The sequence below is a fragment of the Aquila chrysaetos genome, chromosome 8, assembly GCF_900496995.4.
Source record: "Aquila chrysaetos chrysaetos chromosome 8, bAquChr1.4, whole genome shotgun sequence".
Lineage (NCBI taxonomy): Eukaryota > Metazoa > Chordata > Aves > Accipitriformes > Accipitridae > Aquila > Aquila chrysaetos.
The window spans coordinates 21,750,062-21,774,032 of NC_044011.1; the positions used below are offsets into that span (position 1 = coordinate 21,750,062).

Consider the following 23,971-nt stretch of genomic DNA (forward strand, 5'->3'; position numbering starts at 1 on the left):
TTCTGTTCCTTTCAAGAGAGTGCCATCTTGGCTTACTGTGTCTGTACAAAATAGTTTTCCTTCCCATCTGTTTCAGCAGCCATCCCATCCCTACCTACTGCTCCGCCAGCTCTTTCTCCACCCCCAGCCCCCACAAAGACCTCTGCGGGTACGACTGACCCTGAAGAAGCAACAAGGCTGCTGACTGAGAAGAGGCGCCTTGCCCGTGAGCAGCGGGAACGGGAGGAGCAAGAAAGGAGGGAGAGAGAAGAGCTTGAAAGGTGATTCTAGACCTCTGCAGTGGAGAAGATATAGCCTCCTAGCAGCTTCTTGTGTATATTCTGTTGTTATATTGTGATATATGAAGCACAGTACTGAAGTGCGGGAGGCACAAGTTCTTCCCTGAAAAACAAATTTTCCTGTTGGGGTTTTTCGTAGGTGCAATATATACCTAAGCAGATCTGTAAGGTTAAAACTTATCCCAAATAGTGCTTTAAAATAGGACAGGAGGAGAGAGCAGATCCTTGCTGTAGTGGTTCATTGTTTCCTCAGAGATTTACAAAGCTATACTTGTTTATTCCAGCTAGAGAACTGCACAGCTTTCAACTTTGTGACTGGCACAATGTCTTACTTTGAATTGCAAGATCTCTACCATGGGTGGTGTTTAGGTGTCCAACAGCTGTGACAAAACTCTTTGTTTTTTCATTTAAAATCAAGACTCTCAACCGTTTTGGAAGGTAATTGATGTTGTGTCTCATTTTCCTACTAGCGAATGAGTAGCCCATCTGGATACTTATGACTGGCTATAACACAAGTTGAGCACCTTTTTAGAGGGATGCCATGCCTCTGGAATTTGTTAGAGTTCTTTAACAACATTGCTGAACATAGGAATAAGGCAGAGCCAGTTAAAATAGCCTGGCTTTCTAAAAGGCTCACGACATGGTGCCTCTCAAAAAGGGTTGTAAAGAAAAGAAGCTGCTGTGGCATAAGAGTAATATGGTGAATAAATACTAAGACTGAAAGATTGAAAACAAAAGGTAAAGAATAATCAGCTTTCACAGTGAAAGGAGTTTTCAGTCTCTGTGCAGTGCCTTCATAAATGAACTTGAAAGGCGTTGTGGCCAGTGAGATAATGCTGGTATTCAGTGAGATAAAGCAGTCGTGAAGAGTTTCAGACATATCTTATATTGCTGAGATAAAAAATGGAAGCTGAATTGCAATACTGCTAAGCATGAAGGAATGCATATAAGGAAATAACCCTAACTTAACTCATGTGGTGGTGGTGGTCTCTGCGCTAATTATTTCTGAGGGAAGAGATCTTGTTTGGAGTTGAGTATAGAAAGTATCGGATGAGTCATGGTCAATGAAATAAATGAACTGTTTCGAGTTACTAGAAAAGGAGAACAAAATGAAAATGTCATTCTGAACTATCCAAGGTGAATCCATGTCTTGAATGTTGAGTTTTACATTTTTGAGACAGTAAAATCAATAAAACTAGGAAAATAAGTGCAGACAGACATCAAGGATGATCATAAGTATAGAACAGCTCCCATATGAAAATCTACTAAACAGGTGAGGATTCTTCAGCTGGGAAGACCATCTGCCCTCCACTTCTGAGTGGGGATATGATAAGCTACAAAGTCCTAAATAATTTGGGTAACATCAAAGGTGAAGGGGAAAAGTTATTCACTCCCATAATACAAGGATGAGGGGGCATTAAGTGAGGTTAGGAGGTAACGTTCAAAGATCAGCAGAATTAGATACTTTTTTTAAATTCAGGAGTCATTGCCACAAGATAAGATGGGTGCCAAAAATATATACTATTTCAAAGTATGATTAAATGAAATTACAGAAAGAAGTGTTTTGCAAGATGTATTAAAGTCAATGATACTGTTTCTGATTCAGAAAGAACACGAGTCATAGATCAGTGAAAGCCAGGCATATGCTGGAGAATTACTGGTATTACCTTGCAAAGATTTTTATGTTCCATTGAGCTTCACCTTTGGCCCCTGCTGGAAGCAGAACAGGCAACTTCTGAATGAGACAGCAGTGCAACCATTATCCAGCTGGTCTGCAGTGCTGGTGTTTTGGATCAGGAATCTGGTGGTTTGGGTTTTTCCCCTCCTTCTTTTTTTTTTACTTATTTTTCTTATGCTTGTTTCATGATTGCAGACAAAAGAAGGAGGAGCTGTCACAGAGGATAGCTGAAGAAAGATCTCGCCGAGAAGAGGAAGAAGTTCGCAGACAGGAAGCAGAAAAAAAACGAAAGGAAGCAGAGGAGGAGCGGGAAAAGGAAGAACGGCTGCGCCGGCAGGCAGAAGAGAGAGAACAGAAGGAGAAAGAAGAGCTGGAGCGCCTTCAGAAACAAGTATGCTCCCCTCCTGGAATTTCTGTGCCAGCTGAGTTGGCAGTGAAGTGGATAAAGCAACACCTCTTATGCAGCACCTAGATTAGAGGGATATCTAAAATTTAAGTGCTATATATAAAGTGAATATGGTTGGGGCAGAGTTCATACCATAGAGTGGTTCAAAGAGTAAGGATATATCTTCTTGACAAAAACATGTGGTAGGGAGTTGAGGTTTGTTTTGGTTTTTTCCCTGTAGAATTTATTTATTTAGAACAAATCTTTTCCTGTTCCTGATAAATCAAGATGAAAAAATCAATAAGAGTTGTATTGGGGGGTTTTAATGAATGGTATTATACCAGAGGGCTCTTTGTCGTCACAGTTATAGAAAGTCTAGATGCCAAAATAACTATTTAGAGTGTTGGAGACAGCACTGCTGAGTTCTAATCCTATGCCCGATACTACTTTTGTGTGGGGCTAGTGGGAAGGGGTAGGTTTTGATCACTTTAATCAAGCCAAGGAGAACTTTTACCTGGTGCAGTCCTCCTGATGAAATCAGAGCAGCTACTCAAAAGACATGACAGTAAATAAATCAAAATACAATTTTTCAAGTGCTGTCATTTTTGATGGGCATAATGTTGGTTTACCAACTTCAGGAGAAGCTGTGGTAAGCATTCTGGATAGGATTCTTCTCTTCTCGCATGTGCTCTTACTTTTTGCATGCGCTTTCTTGCCCCCAAAATTCAGCACTTCAATCTGCCTTATAGATGTTAGGTTTTTTTTCTTCTGGTATATAATTAAATGTATGCTTCCGAAATAAATGTTTCAAGAATTGTATTAGTGAATACAGCTTAGAAATTGCAATTTTCTTTTTCAGATGTACGCTGCTTTCTTTGAAATGCTAAACTGAGGTACATCCCCGGTTTAGCACTCAGAGATAGCACATGGCCAAGTTTTTTTTGGATGTTACAGCCGTAACAAATGAACTGTTGTAGCAGTTCCGTCATACAACACTGTCTCTGTTGGGGAGCAAGGCCTCTGTACAGTATATTCCAGACAAATCTTACATTTAACTAAAAGAGCAAGAATGGAAAGCTTGTACAAATGTACCTGTGGCTGTTTGTCCTTGGTCTCATTAAGTGATGACTCTGTTGGCCAAATAAAACGTTCTCCTGCTTTTGTTTGACTCTCAAAAACATCCACCACTCAAAACGTGAATCTCTTTAATACTTTCCTGGCTGCTGTTTTAGTGCTGAAGGTTAGGAAATGTATTCCTTATTTGTCATCTGGTGTGCTTTCATGCACATGCCCCAGAAGAGGCACAGAACCAAATATGATGTCTACTGTTTAGTTACGCATCTCTTAATGCTATGCAAAACATGGAGATTAATCAAGAAATGTGCAGTTCAGTCTGAAAATATTGTTGGTGACTTGTAAACCCCAAAAGTGTCTTTTCAGGGTGTTGTAGATATGCATAGTTAAGCAGATACTGGTGTAAATCTGTCCTTAAACAGTAAATTATTTCTCACTTCTTTTTCTTTTACCGTCAACGCAGAAAGAAGAGGAAGCTCGCCTACGGGAAGAGGCAGAGCGGATTCGATTAGAACGTGAAAAGCATTTCCAAAGAGAAGAGCAAGAGCGCTTGGAAAGGAAGAAGGTAACTCAGTACATGCAGAGAAACCATAATTTGTTTTGCCTTAGCAGTTTGCTTCCACCTCAGCTGTAGAAAGTTATCTATGATATAAATGTGCCCTCAGAAAAGCTGTGGTCCTCATCTGTGTAGCCTGACATGAAAGTGAAAGGAATATTGCCAACAGTAATAAATAATTCATCTTTTTACAATAAACAGATGCAACTGATAAATGACAAGCAGTTGTGGTTTGGGAGAGATATTTTTAAATTAATGCCAGCAAACATTATTTAACCCCTTTACATTTAATTGTAGAGGCTTGAGGAGATCATGAAGAGAACTAGGCGTGTAGAAGCAGTAGATAAGGTCAGTGCTGCTACTTAATATGTAAATATTGGGCATGCTTCACTTCTTCAGTGACATTTTTAATTTACAAAACTGTGCTTCCTTTGTAGAAACCCAATGACCAGCAAAATGGACATATATCAAAGGCAAATATTACTGGAGAAGCAGGTATTGTGTTTAACTGTGCCCTGAGCAAAACAGGTGAATAAATGCCTGCTAAGCACAATGAGATAAAATTCTGAAACTTGGTACACTAATTGCAGTAAAGAAAACTATGAGAGGAGTATAACTGAAGTCTTAGCAAACATTATTTAATGTTTCCATATAGGTAGTTAGCTAGCCATTACTAAATGAGTTAGCTGGTTTAGCAACTTAGTCACATTGGTGTTTAATGAGAGGGAGTTGCTTACCAAGTTTAATTATTTATCCAGTGAAAAGAAACAAATACTAAATTGTCCTTGTGATTATCATAACAGATGCTAGTATGGGTGGGGTGCAATTGCTTCCTTTTACTGACCTCTGTGTGAATTAGTGTGACTGCAGACACAATGCGGAACGCTGTAGTTGTACTTTAAAAGAACATCCTGAAGCAGGCCAGTAACATCTATCATGTCGTTTTTGGATGAGACACAAGGATACTCTAATTTTATGTTGCTCTCTACAGCATTTTATAGTAGGATTTGGTACCTGTTGAAAGAAGTATCCTTCCCCTGGAGATTTTTTCCTCTTGATTTCCTTTTGGGTTACAGTCAGAAATCAAAACAGGAACCAAGAAATACCACTGTATGAAACTGATGATATCCCAGTGTTCTCCTATTCCATTTTCTATTGCTGCTTGAAAAGTGCCAGCATAATATTCTGTCAGATATCAGCCTATTTTGACCACTGGCTTATGTGTTGGAATTGTGTATATCATTGTAAAGTGTTTATTCTTGTCCGTAAAGCTATAGCTTTGAAATCTGTGGCATTTACTTTGGACCTGCAACAAGGCTCGTGTGCCCAAAAACTTGACAAAGGAGGTGGGGTGGGGAAAGGAGGGGTGTTGGGAACTCCATTTTTTAAAACTGTAGCTTGCCTTGGCTGTGCTGTCTTTTGTAGGAAATGTTTCATCCTAATCTGCAGGTAGATGATGTTGTTTGGTTTTATGAAAACCTGTTTTCTCTCTCTAGTCATAACCAGTCCTGCATCTCCCCTGGAACCTGCAGGAGGACCTCAGCTTCAGCATGCAACGCAATCTCCGCACAACGGGAAACCCGTCACCTGCTCGCGCGTGATTGTTTCACATCAACCCCCAGTAAATATGGACAGGTAAGAACACTGCTAAGTATTGGAGGGTGTTTAGAGGATGAGGGTTACTAGAATAATAAATTATTTTCAGATCCATGTGTTCATAAACTAAATAAGAGACAGCTGTTCAATCCACCTTGTGTTCTGTTTATATTTTCCTGTGTTCAGAAAATAACTTTTATCATCTTTCACTTAGCAGTAGCCCATTTTTGCCAACTGATAGGGAAGAATTTTGTAAAAATACAGCACATTCTTTGCAGTGTTTGGAACAATGTGTTGTTTGCCAGCAATTATTACAGAAATTGAAACTTAATGGAAAGGGCCAATTTTTTCTGTTCCTTTTCATGAATTAAGCTTCATAAAAATCACTCTGGATACGCAGTGCTAGTTTTGTGATTGGAATAATGAACACAGTGCTTTCAGCCTAGATGTTTTGATTTCTCAACTGCTTGAAGTATTAGCAAGTTTTGCTTACTAAGCAAAAGTCCCTAATGTGAGATACAAAACTACTCATTTTGGCTTTGCATTTTAAAAAAAAACCCTTTGTCATCTGTAAGGAGAATTTGGGGAGGCAGATATTTAACATTGGGAGCTCTCTGTAGCCATGAAGCAAGTCTCACTCAGACTTTGAGAAATCACTGAAATGCTTGAAACCTCAGTGTTGAGCTGAGTGAAATCTGTTACATAAGCATGAGCTGTCAGTTATTTCAATTTTAGTAACGCAGAAAGCCAAATAATCCCTTAGTCCTTTCATATTTTATGCAGGTAGTGCCAGAATATGCATGGAAAAACTTGGATGTGGGAAGCCATCACGCAGCCTGCAATGGGCGGTATGCTTCAGGGAGTGATTGGCACTAATTGAAGGAGGAATTTGCCCTCTCTTGGTCCTTCCATATGCCTGGGGGATCTTAGCCTGCTGTCATGCTGACAAGGATGCTCCTGCTGAGAGAAATTCTGTCAGTGACACTGAGCACTGAACTGCATTGGATGAGCTGCACAGAGCTGCCTCATAATTGTCTCGGGCAGCTATTAAATGTTAATCACTCCCAGCCTTATATGCACCTTGATGTTTGTAATATAAAGTGTGCCATGCTAATGAATGCTGTCCTGTAGCATTATAATCCATGTGGAAGGAACCTCCGAACAGCTGAGGTGAAGAATGAATAAATGAGACTGAAGAACAGCAACAAAAGTAGGAAGTGTGTATAAGGCTGTGGAAGGGGAAACTGGTATGCCAGGTTGGGATGTGGAGGGACCCTCTACTTCAGAGGTACATCCACACTCACTGGGAGGGCAAAGGCTGAAGCGCTTGGTAGCACCCTGGTGTAAGCTTAGCCCAGGCAGCCTGAAAAACTGTTGTAAGGAATAGATAGCAGCACAGATTTTTATCACGTGGTAGAAGCCACAGGTGCCACCACCACTGCTACTGCATCTCATGTGCTGTGGTTGTCTGGCATCTGGATACACCTGATAGTATAGCACACACAACAGCAACAGGGTAACAGGGTGGATGGAGATGGTCTCTTGTGTGAGCACCTCGCTCCAGCCCCAAGAAAGATTTGGCTTTTGTCTGGAAAAGACTTGAGCGTGTTTTAAGGGCAAGATAGCTCAGATTTCTGACCAGAACTTAAAAAGGCTTTGCCTGGCGGACTTGTGGCATGTGCTTGTATGGGCAAGAGAAGAGAGTGAAAGAGAGGAGTCTTCTTCAGGCCTAGAGCAACAGTCAGTCTCATTCTCCTACTACAGTGTAGGAAGTTTGGGAAGTTTCACTGGGTCTAGGACAGAAGTTTAAGTGTTGGTGGGTCTATTTTGTACAGCACTGGGGTCTAGCCCGAATGTGTGCGTGTCTTTGAACAGAACTGGCGGTCGGTGTTCAGTGACCAAACCCAGAACGGCTGTATTTGGGGTCAGAATACCTGTAGCTGAGGTCACTCCCCAGACAATGCAGGTGCTCTGTCCCTTGCACCAGTAGTGTTGAAGGAGGCTGACTTGGAAAGCTACTACAGGTTTGTGTGAAGATAAGGTGTTCTACTCTGAGACGTAACAGGAAGTTGCCTGACTGCTTACTGTGCTGAACCTTCATCCCTATTCCTCCCCATCATGTCGTTCACCCTCTGTCAGCTCTGTGGCTGGGATTCAGTTGGAAATAGCATGCTTGCTTCCATGCTCATGAGTACAGCGCAACTGAGAAAGATTAAAAGAATTCTGGCAGACTGAAGGCAATTGATTTCAATACTTCACCATTCTCTGTTGCTGCTTTTGATCAGCAGTGCAGATCTTGTACTGGAACTTCATTAGCTTTTCAAGTCAATTGATCTTCATAAACCCTAATGAAAATGCTGTGATCTGCTGCATTGTTTGCCATATATCTATTGTCAACAATTCTTAGTTTTATTAATAAACGTTTATTGCAGGTGATAGATTGGTGCCATCACCTACCCCACCTAATAGTTTCTCAAAATTTTTATTGGTATGCTTACTCCTGTGTGTTTAAGCAAATGAACATTAATCAATTTTCCTTAGGCTTAAAGCTTCTTCACTTTGCATCATGAAAAAAAAACCCAGATATATTTGCTTGGGAAATGAGCTGGTTTACCATGTCAGCACTCAAGTTTTTTCAAACAGATCTTACGTGAATTCTCAGTTCATAGAAACAATTTCTTTTTACATAGTTGTCCGAGTTAAAATGACGTGTCTGAACATGAACGTGATTTTTGTGGTATGTAGTTTTAAGTGGTGCTGCAAGGGTTCTATTTTGCCACCTATGCTTGCCCCAAGTGTCTTTTCCACAAGTAAATTTGGTTAAGCAACTTAATGCTCGAATGTTAATGAAGAACAGTGAATTATTATTGGGGGGTGGGGCAGGGAGTGACCTTATCTGACCTGTAAGTCTGTGGTGAGAAGACTCACAACTGAACTTAAATGAAGACATTTCTCATCCAGGTGTAGTACAATAGAAAGGGCAACACTAAATATTTTTTTTAAATGGAGCATACCATGGAAATTTTTCCAGTTAGATAGTAAAGTATCTAGAATTACCAAGCAAACTGGTAGTTCACAGATACTACAATATTATTAATGGCATGTTAACTTCTGGCTAGATTCTGGGTTTTGGTTTGGTTTTTTTTCCAATAAATGGAAAAATGAATTTTAAACAGTCATTTGAAAATAAGATATAATGTTGAAGTATTTTCAAATTTTTTGTAATTATGAAAGATTCCAACATGTTTTTTTCAAGATTCTAATCTTTTCTTCCTTTACTGAGCAGTAGAGTCCTGGAAGAGGCACAATGATAGAAGTTGGAGGTGGATAACCAGTACAGCTGCCTAATCCATCTCCCACTTGCAGATTTTTGTTTGTTTTCCACTTTCTAATTCTTTGCCTAAATTAGATCCTGTCTGCTACCTCTCAGAAAGTTATTTCAGTGCAGTGGTTTATGTTGTAAGTATTTTCCTTATGATACTTATTCTTATCCTGTAATTCCATTTTTTTTCTGTGCTGCTTTCTATAAATGCTTGCAGTGGGCCTCAGTGGGAGCAGTTCACCTCATCTATGTGTCTCTGTCCTGTATAAAGGGAGCTGGGTCTGGGTAGATTAAATAACCAGTCTTTAGAAATACACAGACACGGTGATTGCCTCAATATCTTGTCCTGGAAAAGAATGTTACTGGGTTCAAATTCTTACGCAGTGTTCATTGCTCAGTCTGTGGGATAGCCCACTTGAAATTTGCTGTAGCATGTTGTGGTTTAACCCCAGCCAGCAACTAAGCACCACGTAGCAGCTCACTCACTCCCCCCACCCAGCGGGATGGGGGAGAAAATCGGGAAAAGAAGTAAAACTCATGGGTTGACATAAGAACGGTTTAATAGAACAGAAAAGAAGAAACTAATAATGATAATGATAACACTAATGACAACAGTAATAATAAAAGGACTGGAATATACAAATGATGCACGATACAATTGCTCACCACGGGCCAGTTAGTCCCCGAGCGGCGATTCCCCCAGCCCCAGTCCCCCCAGTTCCTATACTAGATGGGACGTCCCATGGTATGGAATACCCCGTTGGCCACTTTGGGTCAGCTGCCCTGGCTGTGTCCTGTGCCAACTTCTTGTGCCCCTCCAGCTTTCTCACTGGCTGGGGATGAGAAGCTGAAAAATCCTTGACTTTAGACTAAACACTACTTAGCAACAACTGAAAACATCAGTGTTATCAACATTCTTCGCATATGGAACTCAAAACATTGCACTGTACCAGCTACTAGGAAGACAATTAACTCTGTCCCAGCTGAAACCAGGACAGCACTACCTTTCCTTTTTTAGACCTCCAGCTCCTCATTTTTAGGCCTCCAGCTTTTCATCTGTAGGCCTCCAGCTCCTCATTGCTGGCTGACTTCAGTGCTGCTGTCTCAGCAGATTAAAAATAAACACTGCTTTATTTTATTTAAATCATCCAGAAGTCTGGGGTCCGTTTTGCTGTTAATGTCTCCCTGTGACACTTCTGCTAAAATCATGTAAATAAATGAGGCAACTGACATTGTCCTTCAGGTCAAGAATAGCAGCTGTGGAAATATTTTGGCACTTTCCAAAGGTGTACAAATCAGTATTTTATTTCATTTTTTTCTTATTTGGTGTTGATTTCCCATGGATGATCAGAAACAGACATACTAAGTTCTGGCTTGCTTTCTTTCTTCTTTAGTCTCTTTAAATATAGATTATGTTTACGCAGAGCTTTGGCTAAAATTATCTAAGTCAGATGTAATTTTCAGTAGTTTTTCACTTTTTGGATGTTCCAGTTCCTTTAATTAAAATAGCTGCTCTTCTCTCAACTTCCTCCAGTCTGTCTTGTCAATATTGATGTGTCCAGATCAAAATGTGAAGCTGCACAGATGCTTTTTAGCTGCTGTGAAGCTGTCCTTCAGATGCTTGCAAGACTGTTAGATTTGGAAATGCACTCTGAACAACTCAGGCAACTTTTTTTTTTTTTTTTTTTTTTTTTGTTACTTAGGTGTCTTGCTACAAGCACACTTTCAGCGTATCTTAGAATGCCAAAATTATCCAGTTCTTTCTGCAATATTGTATGTCTGATAAGGCTATCTCCGGTGTTGCATTGGACAGTGCGACATCGCTAAGAATGTAACATAAGACAGTAAGAGCAGCTGTAGCAGGTCAAAAATCCATTACTTTGTGTGTTCTTTGCTTTAATGGCCTGTAGCAGTCACCTGGGGAGAGAGTGCAAAGGAAAAAAGGTAAGTACCAGGAAATCCTCTGGTCAATGAAGGGTTACTAAGCATTGTGGTCCAAATGCAACCACAGGCTCAAGTAGTCCCTAAGCTGCTAATTACCAGAAGCTGGAGGGTATACCAATCTCCTAGGAATTTGTCTAATCTCCTTTTGAGCTTATGGCCTCCAAGATGTCCAGTGGAAATTAATTCCACAGTTCCATTTTTCACTTTGTTTCTTCTAAATTTCCTCCCCTAGTAATTTGGTGGAGCAAATAGCAGGAAATAGAGAAGATTTTATAGCATAAAATTTAGAAGATTCATAGTTGTGGTTTCCTCTTCTGTACCCCCTTTGTGATTGTATAGACTCCTATGTCTCAGAAGACATCGTTCAAGTCTGTGAATCCTGGTCTAACTCGGTGTGTAATACTGACAGTGCAATGACAAATAAATATGAAGACCTATTTATCTTTGAAGTCAGCTGATCAATTGGATAGAAAAATTAATATGTTTGCAGAAGCAGGAGGCTTCTTCATTGTACCAGCACTTGAAGTACTATGCTGTTTTAATTTATATGAATGAGCAGTTGCTCTCTTCCTGCCTGTTTCTTACCCCATCCATCAAACTTGCCATGTTATCCTAGCTCTGGTAAGTAGCTATTGGCAGTAGGTGGGGATGAAATAAGTAATAGGATATTATAGTGAATAATAACCTAATAACTGTACATTACAAAGCAGGTTTTATTAGTCCCAAAGCATCTCACAGATTCTGCTCCTCATCTTACAGATGCGGACCTCTAGCACGAAAGGGTGATGTGACTTGTGACCTCTCCCAGGCAGCCATCAGGGTTTCTGTGTCTGCTCTCAAACTTAGTGCAGCAAAACCTATTTATCACTTTGAAATTTGCTCAGCATATCCACAGATAAAAAAAGGGGGGTGCCTTTCTGAAAAAGAACTGGTGATAAGTCTGAAAAACTGGGAAAGACTTGATATGGAAACCAGCACATCGTTCTCACAGGAAATCTGGGCTTTGGATAAAACATTGCCACTTTCAAAAGAGCAATAATTATTTTCTTTCTCTTGGGAAGTACTGTAAAACAATTCTGTAATTGTTTGTGAAGAGTTGGACAACCATAGAAGCCAGCGAATGAAACCATATGCCAATTACAAGCAGTTTTTTTAAGACTAGTAAATGTACTGTCAGGAGAAAATTAGCCTGTGAAACCAAGCCACCTGCTCAGAAATGGCCTGAGGAAATTGATAGCCTAGTTTCAGTCTAGGAAAATTGCATCTGAGCCTTTGTGGCTGAAGCATTTCCAAACAAGCTGAACAGTTGTGATGTGGTCTGAATAGGGAGTAGGTACCCAAGATAGCCAGGATCTAACTGTTGAGGGCCTTAAAAAGCCCCTGTGAAAGTTCACATGATTTTTGAGTGTCAGTTGAGTACTTGCTCTTTCTCGAGGAGCTTATGGTCCCATTACTGTCATCCTGTTCACTTAAGTAGCACCTTAGTTTCTCCCCTCTGGCAAGGTAGTGCATGCTGTCTGCAAAGACGGCAGGATTTGGTGATAGGGTGCCTAATAAAAGGGTTGGGAGAGGAGGGGCAGGACTCTGAGACATGATCATGTGTCTTCTCAGGAGAGTATGTGTAACTGGAGAGTGTCTGTCCTTGTACTGCTTCTGACTGGGGGAGAAGTACAGGAGCTTGCTCATAAGGCATCTCTGTCAAGTGGGAGATGGAAGAAGAATGTGCCGCTTGCCATGAGGGATGCTGGGAGGGGTTTCCTTTGGCTTGGGCATGATCAATGGGAGGGGTGCAGAGCTGGGTTGTGCCTTGGAAATAAGCCCTAAGAACTTGTAGGGGAGGAGGGACTGAAAGGAGAACTGCATTAATAAGGGAGTTTTTTCTCTGGATCGGTGGCAGGTAGAAGAGGCTGCTCCAAAACTGGAGCCAGGAGGTGATCCAAGAAATAACAAAAATGCCAGTGATCTTACCTAAGGGCAATTACATTGATTTGCAATAAGAGGAAGGGTATGGCAAAGGTTATGAGAGGTGAAAAAAATGTTAGAGGCTGCAAATTGCATTAGGTGGGTGGCTCAAGATAGCAGTGGTGGTGCTGCAGGGGGTTTCTTTCTGCTTCCCATTGCAGTCACTTCTCAGAACTGCAGTGTCCATAAAGCTCTCTATAGTTCTGCGTGTTGTGTAGCCACACGTAACAACTATCCCATGTGATTGACGGAAGGCGTGTCTAGTACTTGGCTGCAAAAACAGGTTTTCTACTGTGGTAGAAGCATAGTTCTGTTTTTACTGGCTAAAAGAACGCTCAGAATTAATGCAGACTCTTCTTCCATTTGTAATACTGCTTTGAGGAGGACTAAATTTCTGTTCTAGATGAAGCATATGAGGAAATACCTATGTTTCTCTTTCAGCAATCTCAATCCAGAGAAAAATGCAAACGAAAATGGAACATCTATGCAGAATGATAACTTTGAAGAGATCATAAACCTGCCTATTGGTTCTAAGCCACCCCGGCTGGATGCCATGAACAATGATGGAAGCAATAGTCCTGAAATTCCTTTGAATCCAATTCTAGCCTTTGAAGATAAGGGGACCCTCTTGCCTCAGGTAGATAGTGTTCAAACACATCAAACAGCAGGTAGGTTCACCTTGGTTCATTGACATTTGTAATGTGTTGTAATTGACAGAGGACCTAGAGCTTTTAATTGCTATAAGTTGATTAATTTAAGCATTTTTAAACCCCATATACTTTGGGGAAAGGAGCATATCTCCACTTTGTAAAGCTATGCATGCCAAGTACATACAGATGCTGTACAAATTATGGTGAGGCCTTATCTTTTCTTTGAGGGGGGGCTTCTCAGTTACACTGCACTTTCTGCCATTTGAAGTTGCTTGAAAATGTTTGCCCTGTGCTTTCAAACAGAAATGATAAGTGACAACTGCTGTTCCTAGCTTATGATCAGCAACCATGTTCCAGTTCTGCAAGTGCAATATCTGATACGCACATGCAGAAGGGGAGCTGGTACCTACCTTTTCTGTAAAATTCTGGATGTGTTTCCCTCATCAAGTGGTTTGCAGCACACTAGATCTTTCTGAATTGCATCACAACTTTTAAAGGATGGTAGGTAAACAAATACTAATTTAGCAAATTAAATTGGACTACCATTTTCTTTTTCTGTGGCTAGAAAATGTAAGGAAAATAATCTTACAATAAAATAATTGCATAAATACATAGCATTTTGAAGTAAGCTTCGTCACTCTTTGCTGACCTGTCATTTTTGATGCCTTCTGTTGTAGAAGTGATCTGATTGTTTCTTCTGAAGAACCAAAGGTGATATGAGCATCTCTGCAGTCAGTGGAGTTTCTTCCATGCTATGAAGGAGTGTTTTATTTTTTCTCTCCAGTTTTTTAAAGATTTATTGAATATCTTTTTTGGAAGGACTTTAGTAAAACCAGCAGAAGAAATGATGGGAATAGACTTGGATCACCTTTCTAATAGCTTTCATCACTAGAAAAATCATGCTTCACATGCATTACTTAATATGGCTTTTTCCAACAAGCTTTTTCTGTTAGTAAATGGATATTTCTGCATTCCTTAAGACACAAGACACTGGAATCTGAAAGCAATGGGCTGATTTGGGTGGTGGGACTGATTCTTTTTCTAAAAAGGTGGGTGTTGGTTTAAAAGGCATAATTGTAAAATTGGCAAAGAATCTTTTACACTTTGTGGTTCTAATACTTGAAAAATAAATACCTCATTGCTCTACAAGTAGAGTTAATGGGGTGTTTTATTTAAACCTGTTGGTTTAAATATTATTGCAGAGAACTCTAATTATGGGGGCAAAGTATAGGCTTCTGTATCAGGTTCTTGTAAATGTAATTCCTACAGGGACATTCTGTAAATTGAGACGTCACTATGATCTTCTCGCATTTTCTCTAAAAACACAAAATAAGGCAGGTTTTAAAATGTGAAAATTTGAAAGCATTATTTTTTCATGGACAAGAGGAAAACCTATTGTTCTCCTAGATGATGTATTTATGAATTTTGTTCAGTACAGAAATAAATCGTTTAATTGAATAAATTAGAAAAATGTGGTAAAACGATATTGCAAACTTGATTTTTTTTAGTTACATCCACGTTCACAATACTATAAAAGATGTGTACGCATATGCACGCACACACGTGCACACACACACAAGGAAGTACCTTGTTCTGAGTCCTGTAAATTGCTGCTTTTCCCAGTCATGGAAGACTTTGCCTTATCAGACTATTGAAGACTGTGTGAAACCTGAGATATTTGATTTTTGGATGATGAAGCAGGTCTAGGGATTTCTTGGTTTTGCTCGTTTCAGAGCAAATGGAAAACAGTCATTGTTTGTGTTTTTTATGTAGTGTGTGGTTTTTATAAAGCAGTGCAGTTTGAGTGATAAGAGGAGCAATGCAGGTTGCTTTCTCTTTAGTTTGATGCCGATTTCTACTGTCATTGTTCCATCCCTCACTTTTGGTTGCTATTGGACAGAACTGTAAAATCTTGCACCTTTTTGTGCTTTGATAAACAATGCTGTTACAGGCAGGGCTCACTCTAGGTATTTGAGTTTGAAGCACCAACCAGGGCTTGATGCATTGCTCACTGAAGTTGGTGAGCAGATCCTTGGCTAGTGGAAACGGAGGCTTATGGGGTTTCACTTCATGCTACCAGAGAATGTACCATTAAGATTCCTGCACTTGCCTTTAGTGAGCGCTGAGCTAGGCCTCTAGGAAGCTGTGCAGAAAGTCTGCTAGCAGAAGAAATCCTCTGAGACAAAAGCTGAAGTGTTTTTGAAGAAGTGAGTTTCTGCTGCTGCCAAGTGTTCATCTTGTACAGGAGATGGGATAAAAGCAATGGAAATGCAATGGAAATGCAATGGAAAAGAGACTTCATCTGCCAGAATGTATATGGAAGGGAAAAAACAGCCATTCAGTGAGAATGCTTTCAATAGCAGCTTGTGACACAGTAAAATAAATTGGGTTCCTTTCTTGCTTTCTTTAGTTTTCCATGTACACAGCCACAATAGTGTCCAAAATATGTAGCTTTTCTTTAAACCTATATATAGCATGTAAGTACCAAATAAAACTTGTTTGAAATATTTACTTCTATTTATATTTTCATTTTTCTTGCATACTTGAAACAGGAGTCAATCTGTGATGGAAAACTCTTCTTGCTACTCCTGGTCTGTTTAAAACTTTTCTTCAGGTTTCCTTTAATCTCTTCACTAGAAAATCAGTACAGGGTCACTTACAGCTAGAAACAGAGCAAAGAAATAGCCAGTAAGATTTAGCTTCAGTTTTAAGTTTGAGGATTCATTTAGGCTCAGGTTTAAATTATGCTGATCAGGCTTTGTGAGACTTCAGAACGCTTGTTTCACTCTTTGCAGCACAGAGATAAAGAGCCTGCTTCATTTCTCATGTGTGGTGTTTTGTTTTTTGTTTTGGTTTTTTTTTTCCTAACTGGACTGCAGTAAAAATTTATAACTGTATTCATTACAGGTTTGCTTCAAATGAGAGAGAAATTTTCCTCCATTTCAAGGGCCCCACATACGAACTAAAAGCTGAGGAACTGGGAGTAGAATTAGGTGTATGAATAAAAAAAAAAAAACTACTAAAAAAAATGAATTGAAATTTTAAGTTTTGGTTTAAGCCACTTTAAATGCCTGGGAAAATAGTTTTTCTGTTGAATGTTCTTGGTAATAAAATACAGTATCGAATGAAGGCCAGGTCCTTTGCCTGCTATTGCAATGGTTTTTGTTGTTTGTCCTGTCAGAGGCAACACTTAACTACTCGGTGAGGTAGAGCTAGCAACTGTAGAAGCCACAGATGGCTACTCTGAAGTTACGGAGTAGTAACCTTTCACAGCAGCTAGACTGTGCTTTGGAAAGACTCAGCTCCTTGCTTATGTCTTAACAGCACAACGTAAATGCTTACAGGGATGACATTCAGTGAGTTTAGTTCAGTACATTCACAACTACTGGGCTGTTCACCATTAGCTTTGCTTGTCTCATCTCCTCATTCCTGATGAAGAACGCTTTGTTGTTTTCCTTCTTGCTAGGACCTTAAAGTATTGTTTGCAATTAAATACCTAAGAAAAACAGACAGACTCTAATGCCATTGCTTAATATTGCACTGATTTTCTTTTTGGGAAATGATCTAAAGTCACCCAAGGAGGTGGCCTGAAGTTTGAGATTTTCTGGTTTTGTTCCTAGCTGTGTCATTCAGCTCTTTGTAGTCCTCTGTTTTAATAAGCCCAACTGCCCACAGCTGAGCACATGGGTCTTTCACATGAGATTTCAAAAGAAAATTTCTGTCACACATGAATATTGAAAATGCTTTAGAACTGCTTTATCTGAAGTCTCTATCTGCCCTGTTCTTTAACAGGCCTTTTTACTGCACTGCAGAGAGGCTTTTGAGTTTGGTTTTGGTTGGACTTTTTTAAAACAGTACTATTGGAGAGAACTTGCAGTTATTAAAAGGAATCATTAGCAGAAATGCCGCTCCCAAGCACCAAAACTAACCTTAGAGATTTGGGCCACAGTAAAATGCAATGTTGAACTCTTAGTTATAACAGAATAATTTTTTTTTTTTTTTTTAATTTCTCTAAAGCTCTACATGCATGTACAAGTTATACCATGGTCAGAAGTACCTCAAAACACAGGAAGCTCTTCTGACGTGTTTTTGTAAGAAACTCTGCTACTTGGGAGCAGATGTTTCCCAGAAGAGTGGTTCCAAAATTTCAGTATTCCAGCCAGTTCAACATGAAGCTCCAGCCAGATTCTCGTATTTAAAAGCAAGTGTATTGATCAAAGGTGTAATTGGATTACTAATAGATGATGATGATTATTATTATTATTAGATTACTATTCTCTTACAAATTAAAACCTACATTAAAAAACTAGTGCCCCATACTTTCAAGGCTCTGTGCTACAATTTTTTCCTGAAAAATACTGTTTTGATTTGCTAAAAGGTCTGTGAGACAGACTCTGCCTCTGGAGGAGAGGGGAGGGGAGGTTGTTCAGTATCCTGTATACATGCAAGAAAATGAGTTGAATTTAAACCTACTACTTTTTTTGTTCTTTAAGTCCTTTTAAAATGAAATATCAATATCAAAATTTAAAATCAATTCCTAATTTTGCCAGCTTTGTTCACTTTCGCCCTGTTGCAAGTACCTTTGGAAATAATTTACCATTTGCAAAACAGAGATTTCTGTATTCAAACACATCTCACCCAGATCTTTCACAGTAGCTGCTATATTCTGAACACGCTCTATCCAACATTTACCTGCCTCAGTGTGTCTTTGCTTTTCTGCTGGTGTGTAGTGCCTACAGCGTATGCAAGGACCAGCCTTAAGGCTTGCCCTACTCTTGTTTCTTACAAATTTCTTGCATTTTCTCTGAGTTGTCCCTCAGCAGTTACTTCCTGTAGTAACCTGTTAGTAGTTTGCTACCTTTATAGTATGTGTTAATTCAGTTATTTTCTAAAGTCACGTTCCTGGAGTGTGCTCTGAAATAAGGGACATGGAACAGAAATAAAATAAAGATGAATGCAGAGGAACCTGTGTGCTTGAGAGATGCCTCTTCAGTAGAATCAGCCTGTTACGTGAATAAAACCTCATGAACACAGCCCTAGTTTTTTGGAGGGGGAGGTGAGGAAACTAAAAACAAACCATGAAAGATTACCCAAGCATAACAGATGTTTTCCAAACAGTTGGGAGGAAGGTAGCTGTAGTCCTCAAGCACACTTAAGCAGTCAGCCAAAGTGTTCAAGGGATTGTTTTTTGACCTGCTCCGATTCTTGTTATTGGAACATCTCTTTTGTATGATGAAACTGTAACTAGCAGGAAAACTTTAACTACAGAAACCAATGGAAAGAATTGGCTTCTCTGAAAGTTCAGGCTCTTGGATCTGGTAAGTTTTCATAAGCCATGCAGCTTAAATATTAACAGTCTTCGTGGCAAATAGCTGCCCTAAGGAGCTCTTGAGTTTCTTCTGTTTGTTGACGGACTTGCTCAAGGAGTTTGGCCATTTGGCTTTTTCTGAATGCTAATGAAAATTCTGGATCTGAAGAGGAAAAACAAGTGTTAGGCAACCTGCTGTTTTTTCTCTGTATTTTAATTTAGATGCTTAGAAAGCTTCTATTTCAGGTTAGATACTGTTGATGGTTCTTACTACAGCGTAAAGTATAGAGAAGTTAGAACAATATTCTACTACCATGCAAAGCAGATACTAATTCAGTTTTCATCCCTATGACCACACAATATTGTCTGCTGCTAAATTCTGCTGATCCAGGTGTCTAAAGCTCAGTTGCCGTATTCAGCCTTCTGCAATAGGTGCATATCAGGATGTAGCAGGGTCTTGGCTCTGGCTCTATATATGTGAAGATACACATTATATACATTTATTACCATATTATAACTCTCATCTGTAGTCAACTTCTACCTAAAACAAAAAAACCCTAATCAGAAATAGAAAAAAATCAACAGAATTTAAAATATTAAAAAGACGTGAGAGTTCCCAGCTTTAATACTAGCTCATCATGCGATTTGCTTGTTTGCTTGCTCTATCAAAATAAACTAAAATCATATTTGAAAAGCCTTTAGGCTGCATCTAGTGCCAAACATTCTTATATTAGATAAAACCACCTGTACCTGAAGTCCTGTTTCCCCGCTGGTCAGAAAGCCTTTAGTTTTAAAGCAAGCAAACAAAGAAAGAAACCCCCTGCCTTTATCATAAAATATTCTTAGTTATTTAAAAACACGTAAGGTAACCGCTACCCTTGAGATTATTCCATTCCTTTTAAGTGAGCGGAGCTAGTCCCCAGAGGAAGTTGCCTGGCATTGTCATTTCTGTGACAGAGCAGTGCCCGTTCCCTGCTGATAGGAGCAGGCAGTGCCTGGCAGCACCCCGGGGGCTCAGCCCAGCAGGAAGGACATACCTTCTCGCAGTCTGCAGAATGTAGAGATGCCCAGCTGCTGAAAGCGAATCTCTTGGTGAGTAAGAAAATTCTCGAGGTAGGCCTGAATTTCTCTGGTGTGACTCTTCAACAAAGGCATCATTTTTTCTGCATAAATGGGAGAACCACTGGAGATCAATAGGAGCTTTTAAAACACTTTGAAAACTGATTTTTGTAACAACATTTAAGGTCATTAATGACTCGTCCAACTTCACCTACAAGCAATGCTACTGCAAAGAATGGCAAAGGACTTCCATGTACTCCAGCCTCTGACAGTATCGCTGAATCTTGAGGTAAATAAAATGCTGAGTGGGCTGCTCTGCTAGGAAGCTGGTCCTTGTGCAAGGTGCGTGCTGATTTATGGACTGATCAGCTGGTCATGCTAACCGATCCATGAAGCGATTATGCTGTTGGACTCTATTCACTACTTAAGAGTCTGCTCTGTTGCAAATCCTTGATGGTAGAATTGAAACAGGTTTGCGTTTTCCCTTATTGGAGACTCATGATCGACTTCAGTTTCTCTCACATCTAAGGATTAAAATCTAACCATGCTTTTCTAGAGAATGTGGCAAGAATCATCTGAACACCTTTTTCCTTGTGAGTCTTAAAGGTTCTCAGCTGCATGGGACAAGTATATTAAGCATAAAGTGTTTGTTTTCTGCAGGTAAAAATAATGCTCTTCTAATTCCCTCTCACTGAAATTTAAAAAAATATAGGCTACATTCTTAAAAGCCACTTTGCTTCACCGCTGCTGCTAATCTAGTCTAGAATTACAACAGCAGCGTTTGGTTCAGCAAGATGCTTTCCTCTTGCTTGTCAGGGAGCAGAGGTGATCTAAAATTTTGGAACACAACCACCCCATTGAAATTGTCTCTACCAACTTCTGCTCCTATCTGTGGGGAATGCCATCACATTGTATATGCTGAGAAGGAGGCTCAAACAGAAAGATGCAACAATGACTCGTCTGAAACATATTCTCATCTTTCCCTTGGTAAGGAGTACTTTATGGTCTCCCACCTCCCTCCTTAAGTTGTTTTTTAAGGACCACAGCATTGGCTGCAGACTAGCCCTGTAGAATGGTAGTGCTTGAAGCAGGCAACAAACACCTGAATCAGATCTTTATGGTCCATTTTCATCCCTGGGCTTTCTCATGCACTCACGCACTATTTTATGTGTATTTCAAGGGTGACTGTAGGTGCTTTTATGCTAATAAATTTGTAGAGACCAGATGGAGGATGCTATAGGAACGTTAAAGGTTGTTCGGTGCCTGACAGTTCACTCCTTTGGGAAAAGGCTCATTTCATTCCAGACAGCCATAAATCTCTTTGAAAGCATAGTTAATGCTGTGTGACAGTTACCATGACCTATCATGTGCTGGATGATGGAGGCAGCTTGAAAGGATGGCTCAGTATGTTCCACTTGGCCAGCCAGTCTCACCAAGCACTTTGTCAAGGGTTCATCCATCCATTGGACCATGCATAACGTGGCTCCTTCTGGAAGACAGAAAGACAAGAGAGTAGTCTGTAAACAGAAACTCCAGTGTCAAAGAAATGAAGGTGAGAGGTCTACCAGAAACAATACTGCCTAAATAGGAAATCCTTCATGCAGCTGGAGAACCAAAGTAAGTGCTGAACTTGTGCAATAAGTATGTTTAGGTTGTAAAAAAGGACCATGTCCTGAGGTTATGCTCTCAGTAAGGTAGGGCCATGGATTTGATTCACAGAAAGGCTGGTGGATTTTTATTTTGTTGGGTTTGTGTTCTGAAAGAATGAATCACTTTATGTACGAGATCTGCTATTGCCTAGTGGGCTCAGTCTGACCAGCAGCTGCTGGGCACCTCTTGCAAAATTAAATGTGACGTGTCACCAGTTGCATGGCAGTTACACCAGATACATAAGATGAAATGTTTGACAGACAATATCCAATGCTGGGGCAGGCTGGGAAAATTTACACTGATCCTTTCTGCCATGAGGAGTGCTGTACCTTCCACTGGTGCTAATTTGGGATCTCTTATAAAATCTATGTGCAAAAATTTTAAAGAGAAAGAGCCACTTTGTATTTTAGTCTTTTTCTCTTCTTATATTAGTTTCTGCTATTGTGAAATTAATTCAGCCAGAGAAACTGGGCGACGTTACAAAGAAAAGTAGACAGGTCCTGTACGGCAGTAAAATTCAGGACAAAGAATTTTGAATAAAAATTCTAAGCAGTTCAACAGAAAAAAGTGCAAACAATGGAGCCCACGTGTCCTGCCAGCGAGTTGGATCTTGCTCTTCTTGAAGCTTACAGCAAAACTCCCAGTGAATTTAAAGGGAAAGACCTGGGCTGTATGTCCACCTGCGCTTCATCTTCTATTAGGATTAATAAAGGATAGGTACAGTTCTCAGATTAAGCCATTTATGGTGGGGTTGCTTCCCTACCTTGCTTTGCTAGTTCAGCAAGGCAAGATGTCACATAATGAAGAGAGTCTTCTTGAGCGTCGGTAGAAAGCATGGTCTGGAGGAGACCTTCAACACATGGGCTTTCAATGATTCTCTGCAACAAGAGAGAGATTCATGTTTAGCATTTTCATTATGTTTTAGTGTTGTATGAGGACTTGAGAAGTACTGAATAACTCTCAGCAATACTGAGGGCTAAAACATCTATAATGGAAATGTCTTCTCCCAGGTTTAGCACAACCAGGTGACAAACACCTTGGATTGTTCAGAGATCATCTGATGTTAGGCATTTCCTAGAGCTTGCTCTGTTTGTGGGATGTTCTCATGATCACAGATCACTGAGCTCAAAGAATTTTCTGACCTATTGCTGCTGTACCAGGCTGTATGTTAGTATTAAGCTGTCATTTGCTCAAGTCTTGCTGCAGAGGTGATTAAGCTGAGTGCTACAGGGCAAAGCACTGGGAAATGTGCAAGGTTTTCAGTTTCTCTTCTTTGCCTCCAGGGCTTTGAAAACTTTCTGGTGTTGAAATGCTCTAATCCGCAGAAATATGAGATGACCTCTCACTAGCAAAGGTGAGTTCTGTTTCTGGAGAGAAATGTTATGAATTAAGCTTTTCTGTGCATCCCTTATCTTTTAGGTTGAATCTGCTATGCCAAAAGTAGTGTTGGACAGCATGTCTCTGTGCTGGGATATATATTTTACAGACCAAGTTGAAAACAGATAGGAGACTCAGCCTGTGCTGACCTGGATTAATAGCACATGAGACCAAGGCATGAGTCTTGAATGAGTCACCTGAAGGTGACTGGTTACTAGTGAAGTTGAATCACAAAGTCATCAGCTCTCTGGGAGGTCCTAGTAATGGAAGCTGCTCACACCTCCATAAGGGAGCTCAGGTGTCTATCAACAAAAGGGAGTTATCTTTTTTTGTGTGCTCCTTTTATGTTGCAGGTTTTTAACTTGCTGCTTAGAGGTTGAAGCTGGATTCAAGACTGCTACCTTTCAAGCTCCCGCACTCTGTTCACGTCCTGCTGGCACAAAACCAACACTTTTTTCCTCTTGTGCCAAGGACTCTTAAGTGTTTTAGGGACGGTTCCTTAGAACTGACCCTGGAAACCTGGCACTCCCACTCATGTCTATGGATTCACTTGTGCAGTGAGAGCTAAATACTCTATACGATATAAAGCTTTAGGAAGGTGAACCAGCTCCCTGCTGATAACAGAATAAAGTCACAGAATTTAAGCAAAAAAACATGGTAATCTTTTTAAAGCAAACTTTGAAAGGATGGTCCATTTTTACTCTTACTGTGGGCTTTGAGTTTGAGGGAATCAATTTCCCTGCAAAAATTGATTTCACAACTATCAGAAATTCTTATCTTAGTATAAGTGAAAAAAAAAATTGGAAAAGGTTTTCCTTTTGGCTAGTTTAAATCTCTAGAACTAGTGGTAATTGGATCATGAACACAGGGAAAAAAAAAAAAGGAACTGAGTCTCAAAAAGTGTGTGCTAGAAAGTGGGGCAAAGCAGTGACAAGGATTTAGGTGGGTTTTTTTCCCCAATATTGATTGTTACTAGTGGCACTGTTCGAACAAGGTACTCTTAAAAGGCAAGGAGAAAGGAAGTGCATCTGTGGATATGGATCTCATTAGAAGCAAAGTCAGCAACAGAGATCTTTATAGCATCTTGGCACAACTAGTACCTTGCCAAACAGGCAAAATGTACATCAATAGC

General features: G+C 40.0%; 2 protein-coding genes across 15 annotated transcripts in view; one reads left to right on the forward strand and one right to left on the reverse strand.

Annotated features, from left to right (window-relative positions):
- Positions 1 to 15,956, forward strand: part of MAP7 (microtubule associated protein 7) — a 110,742-nt gene extending 94,786 nt beyond the window's left edge. For 8 of the 9 annotated variants that reach the window (XM_030023119.2, XM_030023121.1, XM_030023122.2 and 5 more), the window contains 8 exons: positions 77 to 260; positions 2,152 to 2,347; positions 3,879 to 3,980; positions 4,269 to 4,319; positions 4,409 to 4,466; positions 5,468 to 5,606; positions 13,237 to 13,463; positions 14,123 to 15,956. In XM_030023119.2, coding sequence (XP_029878979.1) covers positions 77 to 260; positions 2,152 to 2,347; positions 3,879 to 3,980; positions 4,269 to 4,319; positions 4,409 to 4,466; positions 5,468 to 5,606; positions 13,237 to 13,463; positions 14,123 to 14,133 — 968 coding nt within the window. In that variant the 3' untranslated portion in view covers positions 14,134 to 15,956. The remainder of the gene's footprint in view (positions 1 to 76; positions 261 to 2,151; positions 2,348 to 3,878; positions 3,981 to 4,268; positions 4,320 to 4,408; positions 4,467 to 5,467; positions 5,607 to 13,236; positions 13,464 to 14,122) is intronic. The other variant, XM_030023120.1, reaches the window with a different exon arrangement.
- LOC115344986 (vacuolar protein 8-like) overlaps positions 14,216 to 23,971 on the reverse strand; it is a 32,252-nt gene continuing 22,496 nt past the window's right edge. For all 6 annotated transcript variants that reach the window (XM_030023132.2, XM_030023133.2, XM_030023135.2 and 3 more), the window contains 4 exons: positions 22,226 to 22,340; positions 21,167 to 21,301; positions 19,791 to 19,916; positions 14,216 to 18,916 (listed from right to left, as the gene is read on the reverse strand). In XM_030023132.2, coding sequence (XP_029878992.1) covers positions 18,795 to 18,916; positions 19,791 to 19,916; positions 21,167 to 21,301; positions 22,226 to 22,340 — 498 coding nt within the window. In that variant the 3' untranslated portion in view covers positions 14,216 to 18,794. The remainder of the gene's footprint in view (positions 18,917 to 19,790; positions 19,917 to 21,166; positions 21,302 to 22,225; positions 22,341 to 23,971) is intronic.